At 43.3% G+C, this 20,143-nt stretch overlaps 1 protein-coding gene across 1 annotated transcript in view; it reads right to left on the bottom strand.

Annotated features, from left to right (window-relative positions):
- LOC126273085 (probable cytochrome P450 6a13) overlaps nt 1–20,143 on the bottom strand; it is a 64,087-nt gene that overhangs the window by 33,630 nt on the left and 10,314 nt on the right. The window contains exons 2-3 of the mRNA XM_049976499.1: nt 7,216–7,498; nt 6,835–7,073 (exon numbers count right to left, since the gene is read on the bottom strand). Coding sequence (XP_049832456.1) covers nt 6,835–7,073; nt 7,216–7,447 — 471 coding nt within the window. The 5' untranslated portion in view covers nt 7,448–7,498. The remainder of the gene's footprint in view (nt 1–6,834; nt 7,074–7,215; nt 7,499–20,143) is intronic.

The following is a 20,143-nucleotide window of genomic DNA, read 5'->3' on the forward strand; positions in this document are numbered from 1 at the left end:
TGTACAGGTACAGCTGCCCATGCAGCTTCAACACGATACCACAGTTCATCAAGAGTAATAACTGGCGTATTGTGACGAGCCAGTTGCTCGGCCACCATTGAGCAGACGTTTTCAATTGATGAGATATCTGGAGAATGTGCTGGCCAGGGCAGCAGTCGAACATTTTCTGTATCAAGAAAGGCCCGTACAGGACCTGCAACATGCGGTCGTGCATTATCCTGCTGAAATGTAGAGTTTCGCAGGGATCGAATGAAGGGTAGAGACACGGGTCGTAACACACTTGAAACGTAACATCTACCGTTCAAAGTGCCGTCAATGTGAACAAGAGGTGACCGAGACGTGTAACCAATGGCACCCATACCATCACGTCCGGTGATGGCGATGACGAATACACGCTTCCAGTGTGCGTTCACCGCGATGTCGCCAACATGGATGTGACCATCATGATGCTGTAAACAGAACCTGGATTCATCCGAAAAAATTACGTTTTGTCATTCGTGATTCAGTTGATTACAAATTTCACTATTTCCTATTTCTACCCTTTTTTGTCAACGTTTCTTTCGAACGTTGTCGTGTGAAAGTAGTCACGCGATAGCTGTTCGGCTGTAGCTTATTAGGTGCAAGAATCATTTAAAAAATCCTAATTAACTGGAAGTTTAGGTCCATTATAACTCGGCAGTTCATAATTATAATCCATGCCGGATCGTTGTAAATTGAGAAAAACACCAAGAGAATAATCCCAATAGTCGAGGGTGAAACAGGTCCGTAAATACTCGTTAGTACAGCAATTTATTTGTCCAATAAAAAATCCAGTTAACAGGCAGGTCACGAAAGAACTGCGTAAGTGGGGTACAGACTTTAGCACAAGACGATTAGAAGTATCTTCCAGCTACCAGGTAGCCAAGTTCTTATCTCCTACTGGAGGTCAGCGGGCAGGCCTTTGTAACGGCACGCTTCCGCCTCTTACCAGCCGCCAGAGGAGCCATTTCTAGTGGACACTGCAAGGTCATCTCACAAAGGTATTGGCACTGATCTGGCTCTAAAGTAGCGACGAGCTGCAGGGGAAATTAGCTGAATACGAGCTGCATAATTATTTTCACACCTTAAGACCACTGAAAACAGTACTGGAAATTCGGTACATAGTGAATTCGGATCACCGAATGGTACAACTACTGATACCATGTTAATGTCATCTATTGTTTTAAAAACCGTAAAATGAAAAACCGAGCATCGAAAATGTTTTGTGCTTGACGTGATGGCCGTACTAAGAATGGAAGTGGATGGCTCGCTTTTCACATATCGCCGTTATTGTGCGTTTTTCGCGCAGATGCATGCATTGCTCGCATTAGGTTTGTGACCTTGTGATGCCGGCTGGAGACAAGAAGAACCAATATGAGCATAAGTTTCCTCATTCATAATAGAAACTAGTGTACTGCTATCAACAAGATATTTCATTACTGGTTTTTGATCGTCAGTGAGAGAAAACTTCTGCAGTCGCTGAGTGAAAAGATTCACTTGTGGCTATAACGTGTTAACACTGCTTTGGCGTTGTTGGTGCGACGTGATGTGGCTTTTGGAAGCTTCCATCACATGTCATTGCTTGCGGCACTACACAAAGTGCATTTTCCGTGCGGTAACTGAATGTACGTATGCTTAACAAAACAATCTGGAATTCCAGACATCACTTCCTGCTGTTTCTACAGCGAGGTTTGGTGTTAGAGGGACTACGTAACGATTGTCGATCAAATGCTGTTGGTTTTTTGTTTGGGCTTTATCCCTAAAAAAAATGTCAAGCTTTGAATGCCGAGATGGGTGATGAAAATTAATACCCGATCTGACCTCGCTTACTGTACTGTGAATGGGAATTTCATTTTATGACATTACCTCACTTTCATCAAAATTTTGCTGTGCTGCACACGACAGGTTAGCTATTTTACAGAAGATATGTCACTTTCCTCAAAATAGTGCTATGTTGCATCTGATATCTCATACATTCTTGGTATTGTTAATAGTGTTATTAACTTCAGTTCCTCTGTACACAAATATCTTTATCGAGTGCTTGGGTAATTATTACTCATACACTAACGATTTAGCATAGAACTGTTAATACTTTTGGTTTTCACATAAAAACCGACATTTACGGTTCAGCTGCGAGAGATCAGCTGCTTATGCCGTTTATGATTGGTGAAACTTCTTGTCAATGAAAAAAATGCGAGTATAGTTGTTATATATTCTGCTCGTAACGCTTAGAGAGCAAATTATTGATTTCAGACAAACCTAAACACATTTATCGTGAGAACGTAATTTTCGTAGTAGACACAATGTTTGGAGGTTAAAATCAGCAGAAAATAATTATATTCAGCAATATCGATTATGCTACTCGCATAGAAGTAGAACCGTAGACGTCTGTAGTATGAGTCCCAGGCTTCATCTTCAGGATGAATAGGAGCGAATGGCGGTAGTGGGCGCTGTCCAGAATTGATGAGCTACCGTAGCATAAACTGCTGCTCTGCCACAGTCCAAGTCCATCGGAATGCACAATGGGCATGAATGGATGCAGGAGATCAGACAGGATGCTTACGTACGTGTATCGTGTCTAGACGTATCAGGGGTCACGTATCACTCCAACTGCACACGCCCCGCACCATTACAGAGCCTCCACCAGCTTGAACAGTCCCCTGCTGACACGCCGTCTCCATGGATTCATGAGGCTGTCTCCATACCCGTACACGTCCATCCGCTTGATACAATTTGAAACGAGACTCCTCCGACCAGACAACACTTTTCCAGTCGTCAACAGTCCAATGTCGTGTTGATGGGCCCACCCGTGGCGTAACATTTTGTGTCTTGCAATCATCATCAAGGGTACACGAGTGGACCTTCGGCTTCGAAAGCCCATATCGATGATGTTTCGTTGAATGGTTCGCACGATGACACTTTTTGATGGTCCAGCTTTGAAGTCCGCAACATTCTGCAGAAGGATCGCTCTTCTGTCACGCTGAACGGTTCTCTTCAGTCGTCGTTGCTCCCGTCCTTGGGGGATCTTTTTCCGGCGTCAACGATGTCGGAGATTTGATGTTTTACTGGATTCCTGATATTCGCGTTACACTAGTAAAATGGTCGTACGGGAAAATCCCCACTTCATCACTACCTCGGAGATGCTGTATCCCATCGCTCGTGCGCCGACTTCAAGCTCACTTACATCTTGATAACCTGCCATTGTAGCCCCAGTAACCGATCTAACAACTGCGCCAGACACTTGTTGTCTTATATAGGCGTTGCCGACCGCAGCGCCGTATTCTGTCTGTTTATGTATCTCTGTATTTGAATACGCATGCCTGTTCCAGGCGCTTCAGTGTATATAGTGTGTTACGGGTATAGGTACATATATTTTCATAATTACTAAATTTATATGCAACCACCTCAGTGTGATAGTTGTTCATTCTCTGCACCTAACAGTCTTCCCGCAGATATATCACATAATATACCACCTAATATTTTCTGCACAGTCGTATCTGCACCGCGAAGTAGACTAACTTGCCAGCATAGACAATCCGTTTTACATGCAAGCATCCACACGTTTGTGCGTGACCTGGTGCCTGAAAAAATCTTAACCTATGAGTCTTTCTCTATCTTCTCTATCGTTGAGCGAAGCAGACGCATTTGAAGTAACGGGGAATATTTATCAATGATACTGACGAAACAAATAAAAACTGGCGAGTTCAAAAAAGAATCCTCGGGTAAATTATTTACTGTTTGATAGGAAACATATCGAGGCATTACAAAAAAAATGGTTCAAATGGCTCTGGGCACTATGGGACATAACTTCTGTGGTCATCAGTCCCCTAGAACTTAGAACTAATTAAACCTAACTAACCTAAGGACATCACACACATCCATGCCCGAGGCAGGATTCGAACCTGCGACCGTAGTGGTCACGCGGTTCCAGACTGAAGCGCCTAGAACCGCACGGCCACACCGGCTGACGAGGCATTACAAAATCGTCAGTTTGGTAATGGAAGGGGGGAGGGGAGGTAAAATTGTAAAGGGGGATGAAGGTTTGAATACCGTAAGCAGTTTCAAATGCACGTAGACTACAATAGCAGAACAGAAAAGTAGAGGATTGTGAGGGATAGATTAGCGTGGAGAGCAGCATCAAACCAGTCTTTGGACTGAAGACCACATCAACAGCAGTTCCCTTAATAATTTAATTACAGCGTCTCTACAACTAACACTCAGCACATAATCGAGATAGTTAGAAAGCTGGCGTTTGCTGAGAGCTGAAGTTATTCGTTTTACATTGAACCTTAACGCCTTCTTTCATGAGGGAGGCACAGAGCCTTGTCTTCAGCTGTCTGTAGCCGCCGTATGATTTGTCAAGCTCAGGTGACTTCTGTATGTAAGAAGGGTAAAAGAACGGACTAGTAGAATTATAGACCATATTCTTAACATAGAATGTTGTCAAGAATTCTTCAGCAAACCTAAGTTCAAATACAATTTCTTTATTTCATCGTGTCATATACCAACAAACACTGTATGAAATTTATAAAGATACGATCACATTCAGTGGGAGTGAAGGCCCATGATGTCCTTGGAGAAGGGTTGAATCGTCCGGGGGTGGCAGCAGTGTCAAAGGTTGCACTGCCAACAGTCGTTTTCGACAGCGAATTGCGTGAGAATCAACGCCTGATGGGTTATGGTGGTTTTATTGACGCCTTTCATGGCACCCCCAGAGGCCTTTTCGTGTCGATTATGAACGGTGGTCTGAAATGTTTCCCTCGGCCACCCGCAGGAAAACTGCGTGATTTCAACTCAGGGCGTCGCAGTTCTGGTCATCATCACAAAAGGGTGATAATGTGGGTCGGAGTCGATGTGACCACCTTCACATTGTATGAGACGTCCACAGAGACATTGGGCAGAATTATGTCGAAATATAGCTGGCCGGAGTGGCAGAGTGGTTCCAGGCGCTACAGTCTGGAACCGCGCGACCGCTACGGTCGCAGGTTCGAATCCTGTCTCAGGCATGGATGTGTGTGATGTCCTTAGGTTAGTTAGGTTTAAGTGATTCTTAGTTCTAGGGGACTGACGCCCTCAGAAGTTAAGTCCCATAGTGCTCAGAGCCATTTGAACCATTATGTCGAAATATGGTACCCATGTGACATGATTAACACCCCTTACACCTGACATGAACTTTCTAATGGCTCTGAGCACTATGGGGCTTAACATCTGAGGTCATCAATCCCATAGACCTAGAACTACTTAAACCTATCTAACCCAAGGACATCACACACATCCATGCCCGACACAGGATTCGAACCTCCGACCGTAGCAGCAGCGCGGTTCCGGACTGAAGCGCCTAGAACTTTCGAGCTCTGGTATTTTTTCGCATGTATCGAGACCTTAATGTCTGAAACGTCGCCGACTCCGAAGGTGACATTGCCTGGCTCCACGCTTTTACACCCTTGCAGAGGAAGGTTGTAGGCACTTTTGAGCCAAATCTCAAACTTCTGCGTTGTAATGGGAGATAATTACGAGGTTTCGAAAACGTGACCCTTTAATTATGTTGCACAGTGTATTTTGCGTTTGTTTGTAATGACGACACTTGAAGCAACCAAAATCATTTCTTCTGAATGAAACATTTTGAAACTGAGTAATTCTACAGTTCACTGTCAGGCGGCAGTTCAGCTACCGTGAGACTTGAATTCTGTGCCCTGAATCCTCATCTGTACTACTACAAAATACGAGGGTAATCCCAAAAGTAAGGTCTCCTATTTTTTTACAAGTACAGAACTCTGTTTACGTGGCAGTTGGTCACACTATTATGAAGAGTGCTTCACGCGCTGTGTGTAAACATGCGCACGCTACGCTGAGGCGCTCAGTCGGCTTGGCAGCCGTTGAGAATGGAGTTCCTGTTGGATGTTACCGCCAAGTGCGAATTGCGCTCAGTTATTCGGTTTTTGAACGCAAAGGGCACTGCGCCGATTGAAACCCATCGCCAATTGACGAAAGTGTATGGTGATTCGCGCATGGATGTCATCAATTTTCGTAAGTGGTGTAAGGAGTTTGCAGCTGGTCGGACCGAAATTCACGACGAACAAAGGAGCGGGAGACCGTCAATTTCTGAGAAGACAGTCTTGCAGGTTGAGCAAAGCATGCGTGAAGATCGGCGGGTCACCCTGGTTGATCTCTGCACGTTGGTTCCTGAGGTTTCCCGAAGCACCACTCACAGAATTTTAACGGAAACATTGAACTACCGGAAGGCGCGCGTAAGATGGGTGCCACGCATGCTGATTGAGAACCACATGCGGCAACGTGTTGATGCTTCCCGCGCATTTCTTCACCGCCTAGCAGCCGAACAGGACAACTTTCTGGGCCCAGTTGTCACGGGTGACGAAACCTGGGCATAACGCTTTACACCTGAGACCAAGCAGCAATGACGCCAGTTCATAACTTTATGAACAACATGGCGGCGAGCTGGTATGACATGGGAAAACAAAAACTGCCACAGCGTCTACAAAAATACATCGACAGAAATGGTGATAATGTCGAAAAAGAGCTAAATGTTCAAGCTGTAAACCGATGTAAACCATTGTAGAAATAAACAGGTCTGTGTACTTACTTTTGGGATTACCCTTCTATATACATCATATCTTAGCAAACATGGACAGTTAAGGAAATTTACCTCGCGAAGAAACAAAATTTAACCTCACTTTACACAGAACTGATAAAAGTTGATATCATTGCAGAAAATGTATCGCCACATTTTACTGTCGTTCTATAGTCGCTAATTGCTGTCAGACGTCACCATGTTTTAAAAATTTTGTTTCTGCTCACCTCGAACATCATTTTTAATTTCCCCGAGGTGAACGCCGGCGTCAGCTTGGAGCGGAGCCTCTTCCACTTGCTGCCATTAAGGAACAGCAGGTGCTGGTTGAGCGGCTCGCTGTCATCGAACGGTATGCACCTGTCCTGGAATGCGTCGAAGTCCTTGACCAGAACGTCGCGAATGAGGTCCGGGTCGAACACCAGGAAGGCTGGGGCGTAGAGTGCGTAAAACCCAAGGAAGGGCTTGTCTATGACAAGAGAAAGCTGTGGAGGAGCGCTGTTCAGCGGAAAAGCATCGCGGAAACAGAAACAACAGCAAAAGCGCATGAGACGGTAACTGAAATAGAAAGGGCTACAGAAAAGGAAGCAGTTCAGAACGTCCATACGCACCTCGATGTCGCTTGTAGATTTCGTGTAGCTTAAGTTCAATCCTCATCTTTCCGAACAAAGCGTCTTTTCCTAGGCTTCCGTAAGGGAAAACTGTTTCCGCCTGTGGAACGCCTTTTTTCGTCCAGTAGGAATACCAGGAGAGGAAGTATAGGTAAACTGCGGCGGCCAGCACTAGAACGACGCCCGTCGCCGCACCCCACCAAGACTCCAACACAATCGCCATGACGCTCATAATGGTGCTAGCGGGGACCAGCAGGTCTCGCGTTGCCCTGCTGACGACGGCCTGAAATGGAAGATGTCGGAGTAGACACAGGAACTTTATAGTAATGGCACTACTGTCGTACTTGCTTAGACCTATTGGCTACATAACTTTCAGAATGTTATCATTAAATGATCATTCTAATGGACATCAGCTGCTTCATGAAAGATGACGCAGCTATTATGACTCAGTAATCCCGCATAGGATGGTTTCACCTTAGCTGCTAAAACATCTTTTTTTTGTTTTAATCTCTGGACAGTTATCGATCTATTATTCTTTTTCGCAGTAAGCATGTAGAAGAAAGAACTATACTCATGCTCATAAATAAAGGATAGTGCTGATACATGGTGAAACAGCGCTCTGGTGAGCGGTTTGCGGGTTCAAATCGCATCGTTGTATGACCGTGTGGTGCATCTGACCTGCGGTCGTCGCACGGTGGCGCTGGCAGCAGTCCACATACGCAGAGGTGTGTTGGGGCATGTCAGAGTACGGTCCAGCGAGTAAGTGTGCAGACGTTTTCAGACGTGCTAATGGTGATTGTGTGTTGAAAATGGCTCAAAGAACACACATTGATGACGTTATGAGGGGTAGAATACTAGGGCGACTGGAGGCTGTCAGACATAGCAGGTCGTAGCACGGGCCCTACGTCTGCCACAAAGTGTGATCTCAAGATTATGGCAACGATTCCAGCAGACAGGAAGCGTGTCCAGGCGCTACAGTATGGGACGTCCACAGTATACAACACCACAAGAAGACCGATATCTCATCATCAGCGCCCACAGACGGCCACGGAGTACTGCAGGTAGCCTTGCTCGGGACCTTACCGCGGCCACTGGAACAGTTGTCTCCCGACACACAGTGTACAGACGACTGTCAGACTTGGTTTATTCTCCCGGAGACCTGCAAGGTGCATTCCACTCACCCCTGGTCGCAGGAGAGCCCGTAAAGCCTGGTGTCAAGAACACAGTACATGGTCATTGAAACAGTGGTCCCAGGTTATGTTCATGGACGAGTCCAGGCATAGTCTGAACAGTGATTCTAGCAGGTTTTTCATCTGGCGTGAACCAAGAACCAGATACCAACCCCTTTATGTCCTTGAAAGGGACCTGTATGGAGGTCGTGGTTTGATGATGTGGGATGGCATTATGATTGGTGCACGTACACCCTGCTTGTCTTTGACAAAGGAACTGTAACAGGTCAGGTGTATCGGGACGTCATTTTGCACCAGTGTGGTGTGTAGTGGGGTGTAGTGGGTCCCACCTTCCTCCTTATGGAAGATAACACACGGGCCCACCGAGTTGCCTTGAAACAGAAGATATCTGGCAAATGGTGTGGCCTGCCTGTTCTCTAAACCTAAATCCCATCGAGCACGACTGGGATGCTCTCGGTCGACGTATCGCTGCACGCCTTCAAACCCTACGACACTTCAGGAGCTCCGACAGGCACTGGGGCAAGAATGGGAGGCTATACCCCAGCAGCTGCTCGACCACCTGATTCATATCCCATATTGATGTTGGGGCACATGCGCAGGAAACAGTGTCGTTTTGTAGCATATGTGTTTCGGGATGTCAACTTATCACCAATACCGTGGACTCACATATCTGTGTCGTGTATGTTCCCTATGTGACTATGCTATTAGCGCCAGTTGTAGTGCCCTCACAATTTTACGAAAGTCTGGAGACACTTGTGTTCCAGTCGTTCCGAATACGCGTTATTTTAAATCAGGACGAAAGAATGAGCATGCGATACTGCACCCATTTATTGTTTGCGATGGTGAAACTGGAAGGGAGATAATTCGGCGGCGCGCTGGCAAGTGTTCAACGCGACCTGCCAAGAATAAGGAAATATGGCCCGGAAGCTCCCTGGCCCGCTTCAAAGAGTAATGTAGCTTTGTATAGTTAAAAAAATGGAGAGACTCAAAATAGTGACTGTTTATTAGACGTTGAACTGCTGTTGAGAGTACGTGAACTGGACGTGGATAGTCAGCCACGATAAAAGCTTATGTATTAATTGTGTTCAAAATGTGTAACTAACTGATTCTGGGTGCCCGGTAATGTGTGGGCTTACGTCATAAAGTTTGGTTGTTTTTTTGTACAAAGTGGAAATAAATATGTTCTGGTGCATTGAATGATATTCCAAGAGTAGCGTATTTTTTAAATCAGACGAGAGAGAGGGAGAGAGTGAAAATTTCCCCTTCCTAGCAGTAAAATCTTCGGAGAAGCGTCCGGTGCTAGCATTAGACATCGGCGCTGCAAGAAAGCAGAACCATCGTTCTTCAACAAGTAAGTCCACGAAAACGCTTAAGCTTTATAGAGAGAGCTTAACATTACACCGGGCCTCCGCAAAAAAAAATGGTTCAAATGGCTCTGAGCACTATGGGACTCAACTGCTATGGTCATCAGTCCCCTAGAACTTAGAACTACTTAAACGTAACTAACCTAAGGACATCACACACATCCATGCCCGAGGCAGGATTCGAACCTGCGACCGTAGCAGTCGCACGGCTCCGGACTGCGCGCCTAGAACCGCGAGACCACCGCGGCCGGCTTTATTAAAATGGTTCAAATGGCTCTGAGCACTATGGGACTTAACATCTATGGTCATCACTTCCCTAGAACTCAGAACTACTTAAACCTAACTAACCTGAGAACATCACACAACACCCAGTCATCACGAGGCAGAAAAAATCCCTGACCCTGCCGGGAATCGCACCCGGGAACCCGGGCGTGGGAAGTGAGAACGCTACCGCACGACCACGAGAGCCTCCGCATAGTTTTGTGTAGTTCCACTTTGAGTGGCACCACGTTCTGCAATTATTCTTAATTTATGAGCATGAGTGTATAAATAATGTGGAGTCGTTATAAAACTAAAATCGGCGCCTTTTTTAGAAACCTTTATCGCCCAACCCACTCCTAAGAAAACGAAGCTAAGTCTGCCCCTACTGATCATAAATTGACAGTCTTCATCCGCCATATCGAATCACCACTCCACCCAAACGATTCCTTACGTACCGCAACCACAGCAGAACTGCAATCCTTTTCGTAATCAGAGTTCTCATAAAATCCATCCCTTTCAACGCAGTTTTAGTCTCCAAAACACTGGCTACTCATTCCATATTTGGGTCTAGTGAAGCAGGGGATACAACCCGTCGGCTTTGACGAATGACGTCATATATTAGTCATAGATATTAATGTCTTTACTTCGAGGCATAAATAATAATACAGTTCTGTGTTCCGGATAAGCGCTGTCATTGTACATTAAAATAATTATTCGCAATGATATTGATATAATTTGGAGTATTAGTTTGTTATTGTAGAACATCTAAAATTTGTATCCCGTCCTTCACTTCTCCTTTACACTGACGCTATATATGTCAATTATCGAGCAAGATACAAATGTTGCGTACAGCTATGTAGCTCAAGTTACGAATGGGATACTATTAGCGTCCAAGGCATCAAGAAAATTGTAACCCATTGTGAAGTACAGGGTACAAATTGTACATGTGTCATCTTCTTGTCTCCGTGTAGTTCAATTGAGGTACAGGTTGCAAATGTAACGTACGTCTATTTCCACCTTTTCGTTACCAGTGTACATATATAGAGGTCAACGGAAGCCTGGCATAGATATATTACATTCGTAGGTCCTTCTGTCATCAGTAGCACTGATACGTACGTAACAAAAGACTGTTAGTAATAGCGGAGACGAAATAAACAACACATCTACAATTTGTATCCCGTGTTCCAATTAGGGTTTACTGAAGCGGAGGATACATCGTTCAAGTGAAGAACAGAACAGTAATTCTAGTGAAAACGAAGAAATCGACTTACGACAAACTCCTATTCCATACTGTACTTAAGCAACACGCTTCGAATGAGCTTTTCATTTGTATCCGGTGTTCATTTACGGTTTAGTGAAGCAGGGGATACATAGTTCAGGTGATCAACCGGACAGCAATGCTAGTTGAAACTAAGAAACCGACTTACGCTAAACTTGTATCCCGTACTGCACTTGAGCAATACAGTTCGAAAGAGTTTCGAGATACAACTGACATACATGTGACGTGATGTATTCTTTGCTGCTAATATATTTTACTCATTTATTTCCATTGTATTTTACGGAGCAATACTAAGATACAAAAACGCGATATAGTTAACGTGAAAATACTACTCGCCCTTATATATGTGAAGTACAGTTTTCTCTCTTGCATTCCTTTGTTTCTGAACATTCTCCTAAGCTCTTTCATCTTTGTAATACATGCTCTCTGGCCAATTTTGACGTCATTGGTCAAAGCCGACGGGTTGTATCCCCTGCTAAACTAGACCCCCATATTTCATCTTGCGAGGGGTCCACTTGTACGTGGAGCCAGATTTTGTAATATAATTCATGAAAAGTGACCTGAAACGATTGTCATATGTAGAAGAGATTATTTTTGACACCACTGAATCAAAGATATTGCCTGAGTGGCAGAATCAATCCTAAGTAGCGGCGCGCGGAGCGCAGTAGCACTCGCCGTTGCACTCTTTTATAGGTAGGATGTAGTGCTTAAAGCTAGTGGCTAGCTGTGAGAATTTAGTTGCTGGTCTATGGACACAGCATAATACAGTTTTTATAAAATGATGAATGGTGCTGTTTGTGCTCACACACAGCCCGTAAATGTCAGGTCGTAGTTATTTCTATAAAAGTGTGAAGTGTATATGATTAATTTGTGAGGCTAGAAGAACATCAAGAATTGAAGTGATACTGATCGCTCACAATGTTGAGCACTGTCCATGACAATTATAGAAGAGCAATGAATTGATACTGTAACTCAAAGATAAAGCTACTGGAAGAAATTTACAAGGTCATGAAATTTTGTGGATTTAGTTTTAAGTATGCATCAACGCAATGTGGATTTCGCAAATTTTTAAGTGCTGACTCTTGAGTGTAGGAACCAAGTATTTTCCATCAGATTTAATGTGTAGGTTGATTACGTATACTTGATTTGTAATATTTTGTGTGGTTTGTAATCCTGATACAGTGAAGTTGAATTTTGGAATTTATTTTTTCAAAGTGTTTTTAATTACGACAGTAAGTGGGAATTGTAAAAACGTTGAGAAGTTCACTGATTTTGAAGTTAATGTAAAATATTTCATATCATATTATGTGAATGAGAAACTTTTTTTTAATACAATTTTCAAACTGAAGCATTGGTCTTAGGATATCCCCTTATCAGTACCTCACCCTCTTGTATGTCGTGTTTATTTGAACCCAATGAATCTTTTTTAAGAAATCATTTTTCAATCAGAATCAGAAAAATATTAGTGTGCCCAGAATCATAAAAGTGTTCATGTTTGTAACAGCTTCAGTGCGGGCAGAATTGCACAGCGCTGAGCCATTATCTAATATTTTCACTGAACATTTGCAAAGTTATTCATTTATCAACCAACTTCGCTGTGCCAAGATCGAATATTTTCTATGCTTACTGTGGAGAAAACAGAGTACCCAGATAACATCCCTGGTGGTTCTAGAACTAAGGCAAATTTATTTCATTGTTTATTTGCACAGGGAATTTTGTCAGTTTATTATACAGGGCCGTAGAACTCGGTGCTCACGAAACTGGGTAAATTTCGGAGGGATTGAATTCATTATGAAAACTGAGTATTGGTTTTGCCGATTAAGTCATTTTCTCACACAGTAAATATGCATGACACAAACGTTACACGTTGCATATTCATTGGCAAACAAAATCTTTTTAAAAAGAACATCTACACTTGGCGACAGTTCTGCCAGTCGTTCGCTTTGCGAAATCTTTGATATTTAAAGTAGTCAGTTATATATATATTCTGTTCTCTCAACAACTCTGTAGCTATAATAGTTTGTTTTTTTTGTTTTTTTTTTTTTACGCAACGCAATTTACTAACTTGTACAAAAATTCTTCCACAGTTAATCGGCATTCTTATGCTCTGCTTTGTTTTCCATTTATGTGATTGTTCAATTTTTGTGTCTTTGGCTTTGTCCTCTGTGTCTGATTTACGATGCAGCGCAAAAGTGTTATGATTCCGGCGCGTATTCAAACAGTTAGAGATACCGAAATAGACCATTTTCTGATTATTGACAACAATGTTGTAAGTCTGCAAGAAAACGTAAATTCCGTTTCCCAAAATAATGTACAGTTACTGACAATATGATTTCATCTAGTTTACCATCTGCTCAGACTGTCGATTCCGGCGTAGTGGACGACGCTGAGGTAAATTTTGCTAACCCACAAATGTCGGAACACGATTCTTTACCGAATCAAGCCAATGAACTTCCAAATTCTTGTACAGTCAGTCAGAATGCCAAGAGTATGTCAGAGGCAAAGCAGTGGAAAGCACTCTGTTTGTAAAAAATCCGTGAGATTCCATTAGCAGTAATTATGCAACAAACGAGGCGTCCATAGCTGTAGATGATTTCTCCGCACAACAAAACACAACACAGGTGACACCCGACACATCAGTTGAAAAGAATATGGAAGCGATGCTTCAATTCTCATGCAAATGATGGTTAAACAGAATAACAAAAATGATGAACAATTTTCCATCATACGAGAAAAACAATGTTCCATCATACACGAAATAGGGGAAAAACAAGTTGACGCCACCATTCTGTTCAATGAGCAATTTTCCAGCGTACGTGACGAGCTTAAATCGTACACAGAAATGAATGACAATCGTTTTACACAGGTAGATACAGATATTAATGCCAGTGAAAAACGTCTTTCCAATAAAATTGAAGCCATAGCCAGGCATTGCACAGACAGCACCAAACCGTTGACAGATGACAATAATGGTTTTAGACATAAATGTAGTGAAACCTACAAAAAGCCTCCAGATGAAATCCAATCAGTTAATGAAAGAATAGATCAACATGACTCGATTAGATGCACGTCTTAAAGTTCACGCGGAGACCTCTGAAAAACGACACAAAGACTTCCTCCGTAAACACACAGAGGAAAATAATCAGCTTTTACAGACATTAGCAGTACACAGACAGGAAGTAGAACAGCAGTTGATCAATAGTCTTGTAACCCATGTTGACGCTAGTATAAATTCCGTTACAGACGTTGCCACGTCTCAAACCTCATATCCTAATTAAAAAACCCATCGACAATACAGAACAAAATTTTACTGAGAAATTAACCAGGGCCTCTATTAATGTCAGTTTTTCCTCCGACGCTACTGTGAGTGACAGCAGTTTGATAATCTCGGAAAACATTAATGAACCCATTGTGCCTACCAAACTGGTTACAAAGCTAAGTTTCCCACATCAGAAGTTTCATTACATTTCGTTGATATTAACGACAGTACCATCTAGAGTGAAGCTCATGACCGCCCTGTTGAGCCACCCATGCAGTCTGAAACGGTTAATAGTGACCTTTGCAAGCCCCATATTAAGGATGATGACACTAACAATAAAGAAGTTTTCTGTCAACCCAAAAATGGTACACACAACGCTGCAATTTCTCATGAAAACCTTCCCGTTCACACCGCAGCTTTCCGCTTTATCGTGTGCAAACACTTTTGCTTCAGTCAACTTTTGTGCTGATAAATGCTATTCCCCACGGATCGATTTGCAGACCAGATTCATACAGCAAATTCAATCCTCAACAAATAACTTTTATTTTCCTCAGGATTAATGATGCGAACAATCAAACGTCAGACGCCACATTCAGTCTTGACACAGAACAGAGTTTGCTTCCTTTCATGATGCAAATCAAAAATTTTGGATTGTCACTGCGTCACAACGCAACATTCTTTGAAGAACAAGATGATTTCCCTTACACCGAATCTTTTACTTTTGCAATTAATGTTGCGTAGATGCAAACTACGTATACCTCTCAGAGACCACTGACATACAAAGCAGCCCATTCTGAGAAGCAAAATTTTTCTGACAACACTTCTGTTAGATTTACTATTGACACGGATTCCTGTGAAACCACGCAATATATCACCATTCCGTTTATCTCTTTCAAAGCAGCTACTTATTATCATGACAACCTACAGTCAGAACCAAAAATTAAGTTACAAGAAGACGATGTCCATTACTACAGAAAATAAAACACAGCAACGTCGTGGAAGTCACATTCAGAATTTCAGCACGGATGCAGATGTTATTTTGAGCAAACAGAGTTTTATTATCGACGATAAGTCAACCCAATCTGATGTCAAATGGTTCAAATGGCTCTGAACACTAGAACTTAGAACTACTTAAACCTAACTAACCTATGGACATCACACACATCCATGCCCGAGGCAGGATTCGAACCTGCGACGGTAGAGGTTGCGCTGTTCCAGCCTGAAGCGCTTAGAACCGCTCGGCCAAACAGGCCGGCCAATTTTATGTCGCAGCCCGTAAGAATGATGGTCACGACAGTTCGAATTTATTTCAACAGCCCACTTATAATTCTAACAAACAGCATATTCACTCTGATTACGTTAGAGAACTACAACTGAGAGCAGCTTTCATAAAAAAATTATCTTCTGACGCAATTTGACCTTACACTGTCAAGCAATATTTGTGATATTTCCGATAAAATTTGTGAAACTGCTGACAGTAATACTTTCAGCACCAGTACAGAAAATCCTAAGCCATGAATGCAACGTAATAGGAAGCATATTCAGAAGACCAGTATATTTGAAGATGTCATTTTATGTGAACAGTATTTTATAATCTACTATCGATCAGTTCTATCTAACGATACAGCCCGTCAGGATAATGCCAAAAACAGTTCTAAATTATTTTCGCATCAGATTACGGAAGGGGAAAAATATTTTACACTCCTGGAAATTGAAATAAGAACACCGTGAATTCATTGTCCCAGGAAGGGGAAACTTTATTGACACATTCCTGGGGTCAGATACATCACATGATCACACTGACAGAACCACAGGCACATAGACACAAGCAACAGAGCATGCACAATGTCGGCACTAGTACACTGTATATCCACCTTTCGCAGCAATGCAGGCTGCTATTCTCCCATGGAGACGATCGTAGAGATGCTGGATGTAGTCCTGTGGAACGACTTGCCATGCCATTTCCACCTGGCGCCTCAGTTGGACCAGCGTTCGTGCTGGACGTGCAGACCGCGTGAGACGACGCTTCATCCAGTCCCAAACATGCTCAATGGGGGACAGATCCGGAGATCTTGCTGGCCAGGGTAGTTGACTTACACCTTCTAGAGCACGTTGGGTGGCACGGGATACATGCGGACGTGCATTGTCCTGTTGGAACAGTAAGTTCCCTTGCCGGTCTAGGAATGGTAGAACGATGGGTTCGATGACGGTTTGGATGTACCGTGCACTATTCAGTGTCCCCTCGACGATCACCAGAGGTGTACGGCCAGTGTAGGAGATCGCTCCCCACACCATGATGCCGGGTGTTGGCCCTGTGTGCCTCGGTCGTATGCAGTCCTGATTGTGGCGCTCACCTGCACGGCGCCAAACACGCATACGACCATCATTGGCACCAAGGTAGAAGCGACTCTCATCGCTGAAGACGACACGTCTCCATTCGTCCCTCCATTCACGCCTGTCGCGACACCACTGGAGGCGGGCTGCACGATGTTGGGGCGTGAGCGGAAGACGGCCTAACGGTGTGCGGGACCGTAGCCCAGCTTCATGGAGACGGTTGCGAATGGTCCTCGCCGATACCCCAGGAGCAACAGTGTCCCTAATTTGCTGGGAAGTGGCGGTGCGGTCCCCTACGGCACTGCGTAGGATCCTACGGTCTTGGCGTGCATCCCTGCGTCACTGCGGTCCGGTCCCAGGTCGACGGGCACGTGCACCTTCCGCCGACCACTGGCGACAACATCGATGTACTGTGGAGACCTCACGCCCCACGTGTTGAGCATGCCCACTATACGCCCTCGCTCTAAGTCCGTGAACTGCACATACGGTTCACGTCCACGCTGTCGCGGCATGCTACCAGTGTTAAAGACTGCGATGGAGCTCCGTATGCCACGTCAAACTTGCTGACACTAACGGCGGCGGTGCACAAATGCTGCGCAGCTAGCGTCATTCGACGGCCAACACCGCGGTCCCTGGTGTGTCCGCTGTGCCGTGCGTGTGATCATTGCTTGTACAGCCCTCTCGCAGTGTCCGGAGCAAGTATGGTGGGTCTGACACACCGGTGTCAATGTGTTCTTTTTTCCATTTCCAGGAGTGTATATTCAATTCGCCGTTTATTTAATACAAGCAAACACGCGGGTTTTGAATTACCGACCCAGCACAGTTATCCTATACAAACTGAAAACAGCTCTGATAATGCGAAGATTTCTCAAATGTTACAAATTGATCAAGGTCAAGGGCAACGGATAGCACAGCCTATTGAGAATATAAGAGACTACGGACAGACAAAGTGTGATATCTGCAACAGGTGAGTGCCACGCCGTCCTTGAAACCAGCCGAGATGTGGTCAACAATAACGTCAGGCAGCACAGCTGCACGCCACAGCTTACTTCAAAGCAATGTAGCTCTATGCCGACCAAAACAAAACTCTTCTCCACATATATCAGGCCGACTGACGTCAAATCTGTTTCCTTTTACTCGCAATGCTCATCTGATTTAAAAGCTTCACACAGATCCTACACCGAGCGAAGTGGCGCAGTGGTTAGCACACTGGACTCGCATTCGGGAGGACGAAGGTTCAATCCCGTCTCCAGCCATCCTGATTTAGGTTTTCCGTGATTTCCCTAAATCGTTTCAGGCAAATGCCGGGATGGTTCCTTTGAAAGGGCACGGCCGGTTTCCTTCCCCATCCTTCCCTAACCCGAGCTTGCGCTCAGTCTCTAATGACCTCGTTGTCGACGGGACGTTAAACACTAACCACCACCACAGGTCCTACGAAACTAATCGCAAAGTCATCAGGAGCAAATCAGTTAACAACAAAATAACCATGTTTCCATACCACCAGCACCTAACTGTCAAGCATATTTATTTGAAAACATCGATGTAAAAAATTAATCACATCTACATTCATATGAAAAAATTTTTGCCAAGTCAAACACAGAGCTGGATTAGTTATATTGCGCGATGTAAATACAACAAGCAGATTCTGACTTCACACAAATTTCTTTTTATACGATTTTGCATTCCCGGACTGCGACGTTACACGGTTCTGGCACGGATACACTGACTTTGTCTATTTTCTTTATAACTCTTTTGTAGCTATGCAACACCCGAATGATATGTACTGAATTTCAATTTGCGTAGTATAGCAATAATGATAATTACTGAAATACCGATAAGGTAAGTTTTAGCGCCAAGAATAGGCTGCTATTATGAACGCAGCTATTCGCACGCTTATGTAAGTAGCAAGAATTTCAGAAGAAAATTTTACAGCCTTTATTCTACGAAATTTCTATGTAACCAGCTACTTCATTTACACTATTGGTATGCACCAATTTTGATGACATAAATTATTTCTTCAGTTCGATGTAAATTATTTCTTCAGTTCGATGTCTTGCATTCTGAAGACAGCACACTATTGCTATTTATACATATGTTTTTAACACATTTTACCTTTGTTTAAAAAATTTTGTGCTACTTTTCAGGCACTATGATATTTGGCATTTGTTTCGCAGAAGTCTTTATTTGCATTACCAGCAATTTATGCTTACTTTGGTACTACATGTGGGTCCACATACCTATGAAACACAGCAGACTTTTACTTGACACACTTCCTATGTTTATATAAATTCTATTGTCGCTTTGTTTCCACGATTCCTTTACTATAAAGCACTTTATTAGATGGCGACGTGCCCGGTGGGGAGAATGCCGGTTATCTTACCGTAAGTTTAGGCCTTGCACATTTTTCTGTTTTCATACAGGTGTGCATGACAACAACTGGAAGAGACAAAATTTACTTGACATGTGTCCAGCCCCAGCGGATCATATCCCTTGGATGGTCTGACCACTGCAAACGGTATTTTTTTAAAAAAAATTCGTAATAAGAAGTTGTGTACTTTTGTAAACAGCCTCTATACAACTTATATTCATTTATTTCCTTTGCTATTTTGTCTCTGTTGATAACATGTAATGTGATATTTTCCTATGATGCTATGCTACTGCACTTTGCCATTATTGACAAGCTATCCAAGGCAATGAAATTTAGTACATTTAGTTTTAAGTGTACAACAACGCAATGTCGATTTCGCTAGTTTTTAGTTCTGACCCTTTACTGTAGGAAACAAGTATTTTCAATCATATTCAATGTATACATTGATTAGGTATACTTGATTTGTAATATTTTGTGTGCTTTGTAATACCGATACAGAGAAGTTAAATTTTGGAATGTATTTTGTCAAACGATGTCAGACTTTTTGTCATGTAACAACCCAAGTATTTTTAATTACGACAGTAAGTGAGAATTGTAGAACAGTTGAGAAGCTCACTGATTGTGAAGTTAATGTAAAATGTTTCATGTCATATTTTGTGAAGGAGAAACTTTATTTTGAATACAATTTCGAAACTGAAGCATTTGGCCCCATTATCAGTACCTCATCCTCTTCCATGTCGTGTTTATTTGAACCCAATGAATATGTTTTTAAAGAAGTTATTTTTTAATCAGAGTCAGAACAATACTAATGTGCCAGAATCAGAAAAGTGTTAATGTTTGTAACAGCTTCAATGCGGCCAGTATTGCAGAGTG

Source organism: Schistocerca gregaria, chromosome 5 (assembly GCF_023897955.1).
Source record: "Schistocerca gregaria isolate iqSchGreg1 chromosome 5, iqSchGreg1.2, whole genome shotgun sequence".
NCBI lineage: Eukaryota > Metazoa > Arthropoda > Insecta > Orthoptera > Acrididae > Schistocerca > Schistocerca gregaria.